The sequence below is a fragment of the Penaeus japonicus genome, unplaced genomic scaffold (genome assembly GCF_977035675.1).
Source record: "Penaeus japonicus unplaced genomic scaffold, GWHDUDI00000001_assembly GWHDUDI00000040, whole genome shotgun sequence".
Lineage (NCBI taxonomy): Eukaryota > Metazoa > Arthropoda > Malacostraca > Decapoda > Penaeidae > Penaeus > Penaeus japonicus.
The window spans coordinates 3,642,739-3,647,738 of NW_028234442.1; the positions used below are offsets into that span (position 1 = coordinate 3,642,739).

Sequence of the window (5,000 nt, forward strand, 5' to 3'; positions counted from 1 at the left end):
AAATTTATGTCCTTACGATATTTTCAGAAACACATGGTGTCCTTTTTAGGTAAAAAGCTTGAGCACGGTTAGTATAGAGGAGCATATTAGAGCCCTCCCAAACATTGGATATTAGTGTGATTTTGAAAATTAAGTCACAAGTTAATGCATTTACACTTGGTTCTCTCCTTTGCCTGGTTTCTTCCTTTCTTTCTCTCGAAGCACTCTGATTATGCAGAGGCCTGCATTATTTAAAAAAGGTTTTATAGAAATGCACTGCATGATATATTGTCAATTTCTTTTGTGTATTAGAGTTATCTAATAATTTTAGGATTTTTCACTATATCATACAGGGCATATGTCAGACTCCAGCAAGACTCAGTGACTTAACAAGAAGACTATTTTATAATCTACTTTGTAGATAAGGTTTACATTGTAGAATGTGTGACCTGGATAATTACCCTTGTAGCCTGTGGTCAGAGAACTTCATCTTTCTTGACGTTCTGTTTTCTTTTTCCTGGTACATCATAGCCCATGTTATGTCCACTCTTCTTATGCTTCTTGATCCTCTGTGAGGAACTGCAGGTAAGGCCATCAAATTGTTTAATTGTCTACATGCATTGACTCTGCACACTTGCATATACCCAGTCCTTTTCTCTTACTTACTCTCTGATTCTCTGTGTGTGTCCTTCTCTGTTACAAACCTGCTCTCAATCTCTCTTTCTGTCCTCTGATTTATGGGCTCCCTTTCCTATCCTTTCCCTCTCAACCCCAATCTCTTTTCCTCCTTCAGTGCATTTCTTTGTGTATATGTGTGTCTGTTATTTGAGTTACACTTTCCTTTTCCCTCTCTCCATAGTTTCTTTTTTTTTCTCTCTCTCTCTTTTTCTTTTTTTTCTTTTTTTTCTTTTTTCTTCTTCTTTTCTTTTTTCTTCTTCTTCTTCTTCTTCTTCTTCTTCTTCTTCTTCTCCATTCAAAACTAAATGCCACATCCTTTCCTCCCCCACAGTTGGCCGATCGGAGCCCAACCTAGATGACCTCGGCCTGGCCTTCCTTGACATGGGGATATCCGTGGGGGAGCTGGAGGAGTATGTGAACAACGTAGACTGCCCTCCATTTCCCCAGACGGTGCCCAAGGTCCCCGTCCCCAGGACCTCCAACCTGAACTTCCTCAAGCCCGGCGCAAGAGAGATCCTCTCACGACCAATACACATCCACGAACATCTGCCGCCCATGTACCCGGAGAAGGAAGGTGAGAGGGGAAGCGTGTGTGTTGTTGTTCTTTTTTTTTTCTTTTCTTTTCTTTTTCTTTTCTTTGGGATTTACTAGGGTGCTTTAAGCACTTCAGTATTAATTACAAAATCTGTCTCCATATTTCTCTGTTTTATTCTTCGCTAATCTTTATTTCACTACATTTCAATCATCCTCTATTTTTCATTCTATCTCCATTTCTTTTTTTTACTATATCTTCACTCTTTCTCTCTCTCCCACTTCTCTTATTACTGCTTCCTACCTTTGCAATCATATCTATCTGTAGTTACTCCTCCCTTCACATTGGTTTGATATCCTTGTAAAAATTTCTGTCAAAAGGCTCAGCTAAACATATAAGGCATTTGTAGCCTGCCTGAAATCCTTTTTAGAAAATAACAGGTGAATTAATGCATTGACATTTCCAGGTCTTTAGCATTTCATAGGGGCTGAGAATCTGTTGGTCAGATTAAAAGGTCATGGCATTTTGGCTCGATTGCTCTGCAGTCTTTTCTTTCTTTTCTTTCTTTTTCCTGTTTAATTTTTCACCTCAGTTATGACTAATACTTCATTCAGTGCAAGCTGATTGTTGTTTTGCATATAATGTGATAGGCATTGTCTCTTTATTTCTTCTAGTGTTTATTCTCCTCTATTTGAACTTCTCTCCCCCCCTCCTACCTCATCTCTTTTTCTCCTTCCATTCATCTCTCTCTTTCTCTCTTTATTTTTCTCTTCTCTTTTTTTCCTCCCATTCATCTCTCTCCTTTTTTTTCTCTCTCTCATTCTCTCTCTCTCTCCCCTCTCTCTCTCTCTCTTTCTTTCTCTCTCCCTCTCTCCCTCCCTCCCTTCTTCCATCCTTCCCTCCCACCCCCCTATCATCACCCCTCCCCCTCCCCCATCATCACCTCCCCTTCCCCCATCTTCTCCCTCCCTCCCTCCCTCCCTTTCTCTAGTACCATTAGTAAGCACGACACTTGACTCCCCGTTGATTTCTGGCAGAGGAGGAAGTGGACATGAAAGTGAACACGAGCCTAGACGACGTCCTCGGGGAAGGCTCATCCTCCCCAATGGCCTCCCCGCAGCCTGCAGCCAAGAGGTCGTCTGACAGTGACGTATCCCCAGCCAAGAAACCAAAGTAAGGACTTGCCATTGTTTTATAAAGATTCATGTTATTCCTGTTGTATGGATATGTATTGATTTTCAACATGGGTATGGTAATCTTAGAATGAAAAAAGAAAAGTTGTGGTGAACATCTTGATTACAAATGTTTTGAAGATACAGTCATGCTTCTTATTGCTAAAAGAATTAGTTGATGACATACAAATGAAATTGAATAAACATTAACAAAAGCATAAGGACAAAAATAACTAGAAACATACCTTGAAGTTACACTAACAAGATTCATATTTAGATAGCTGAATGGCTGTGTTATTCTGCTCAGGTTTCATGTTGTGGATATATAAAGATTCTAAGCTGAGAAAGATGAGCTTGCTTGGTAATGTGGACAGAATTTTGAAATCATTTTATGTTAGCAGACTACAAAGAAAGGCAATTTGCATAGAGAGATTGACTAGTTTATTAATGTTTCTATTCATCTGTGTATGTGTCAATATTTTATTGCTTTTCTCTTCCTCTTCCTTAATCCATTCACTGTTTTGCTCAGGTATTCCCTTGATGACGAGGGGCAGCCCGTCCGAGAGATCGTTAGTGTGATGATGACGACGTCCGGCTTCATCTCATCGGCTCGTGAGGGCAAGCTCCCCGAGTCGAAAGTGCCCAACATCCCCATGGCAACGCCCAGGAGTTCATCGCCCTCAGCTGCCAGTGCCCTTAGCAAGAAGAAACTAGCAGTTGAGAAGCTGATCCGGCAGAAGAACAACCAGGGCGGCTCACAGAAGCCTACTCCCTCCAAGTCGCGCCCCGCCAAGGACAAAGGCGCCTCAAAGCCAGGCGCCAAGCCCATGAAGGTGCTCAAGATTCCTAAGATGCCCAAAATCCCCAAGATCCCCCAGGTGAAGCCAGGTTCCTCCATGCCCCAGCCATCCCCTGCCAACCCACCCCTGGCCGCCAGCACCCCCGGCCCACCATCATCCCAGGGTGCAGCTCCCCCTCTGCCTACGCCGCCCAAGCTAAAGATGCCCACGCCCAAAATCCGTGTGCCCAAGCCCCCAAAGACGCCCAAGTCGGAGACCAAGAAGGGTTCGTCCACACCCAGGGGCAAGGATGCTTCCAGGGACCCCGAGGCCAAGAAGTCCAAGAAAGAGAAGGACGCAGCAAAGAGGAAGGAGAACGGCAAGGACAAAGAGACAGGCAAGAAGGGCAAAGAAGGCAAGAAGGAGAAGGAAGGGAAGAAGGAGAAAGAGCCCAAGAAGGAGAAAGAGTCCAAGAAGGAGAACAAAAAAGAGAAGGAGAAGGAGCGAGAACGAGAGCGGGAGCTAATTCTGGCGCTGGCAGCTTCTGCGGATGTGACTGTGACGTCCATCCCACCCCCAGCAAAGTCAGAGGCCCCCCCTGACAAGCTTAGCATATTCAAGAAGATCAAGCCCAAAGGGGAGGCCAAGGAGGCTGAACGGGCAGGCGAGCGCGAGGTGCACCCATCCCGTGACAGCTCCCCTGACCTCATGATAGATGAGAACCCACGGATGGCCCCTCGGAGGCCCCCTGAGGACCTGGCCGTCATAGACAATCCTGTGCCTGCATTAGATACCCCCATGGATGAGCTGGCTTGCTCCCCTGGCGACTTCACTTCCTATCAGGATGATATGTCCCCCCCAGGTACCCCCTCCACACCCCGCACACCAGAGCTACCCCAGCTGGCCGTCCGCAAGACACCTGAGAAGTGGAAGGGCAAGGAGCGTGGCAGAGAGAGACGCCCAAAAAAAGACCGCTCCAAGTCGCCCAAGTGTGGGTTCAGCCCTGGTCACAGGGAGCACTCGGCCTCTGAGAGTGAAACACCCGACCGCCCAAAGACACCTGAAGTAGGGCTGCCCTTGGACAGCCTGGGTCCAACCTCCTCCTCCACACCATTCTCCCTGCCCCCCTTCCCTAATGCACCTGGCTTTATCCCTCCTTTCTCTCGCTTCCCTTTCATTCCCCCCTATGGTGGACCTCCCCTACGGCCAGGCATCCCCCCAATGCCTGACTTACGGCTACCCCCACACACTTTCCTGCAAAGGCTGGCAGCACCAGGTGGCAAGAGACCACTCGATGACGATCACTTGGGCCTGGATGAGCCAGAGCCCCTAGAGCGCCCGCTAACCCCCAGGCACGACAGGGACTTCAGCCCTCTACCACCCCCTGGACACCCCTCTCCCCTGCGTTCACCCTCCCCAACACAGTCATCTGCAACACCCCCCAGACCGCGCACCCCAGCCCACCACTCCCCACCCCCACTTATCAAGGTCAAGCCAGACAAACCAGAGAAGACGGAAAAAGAGAAGGTGAGTCATCAAGGAAAGGAAATGTAGAATCTTTGGTTTGCTTGGGACTTTGTTTCTTATGCCTAAGTAACACTAGCTTTCAAAAAATGTTAAAACAGCAAAGTGCCTATTTTGTATGTAATTTGCAGTTTAGATCTGTTTTGAGGAAAAGAAATTTGATCTTTTCATGATCACAGCAAGGGAAAGACCAAAGGTCAGACTGACAGTTTTACCTAGGGGGGGAAAAAAAGACATCAATATAATAAGAAATAGGGAAGTAAATCAATCTAGACGTCTAAAAACAGTGACCTTAAGAGCTCTATGGCTTCATGTCTGAAGAGGCATAAAGTAAAG

General features: G+C 46.4%; 1 protein-coding gene across 1 annotated transcript in view; it reads left to right on the forward strand.

Annotated features, from left to right (window-relative positions):
- Nucleotides 1–5,000, forward strand: part of Taf3 (TBP-associated factor 3) — a 22,144-nt gene that overhangs the window by 3,265 nt on the left and 13,879 nt on the right. The window contains exons 2-4 of the mRNA XM_043017292.2: nt 989–1,231; nt 2,227–2,362; nt 2,891–4,667. Coding sequence (XP_042873226.1) covers nt 989–1,231; nt 2,227–2,362; nt 2,891–4,667 — 2,156 coding nt within the window. The remainder of the gene's footprint in view (nt 1–988; nt 1,232–2,226; nt 2,363–2,890; nt 4,668–5,000) is intronic.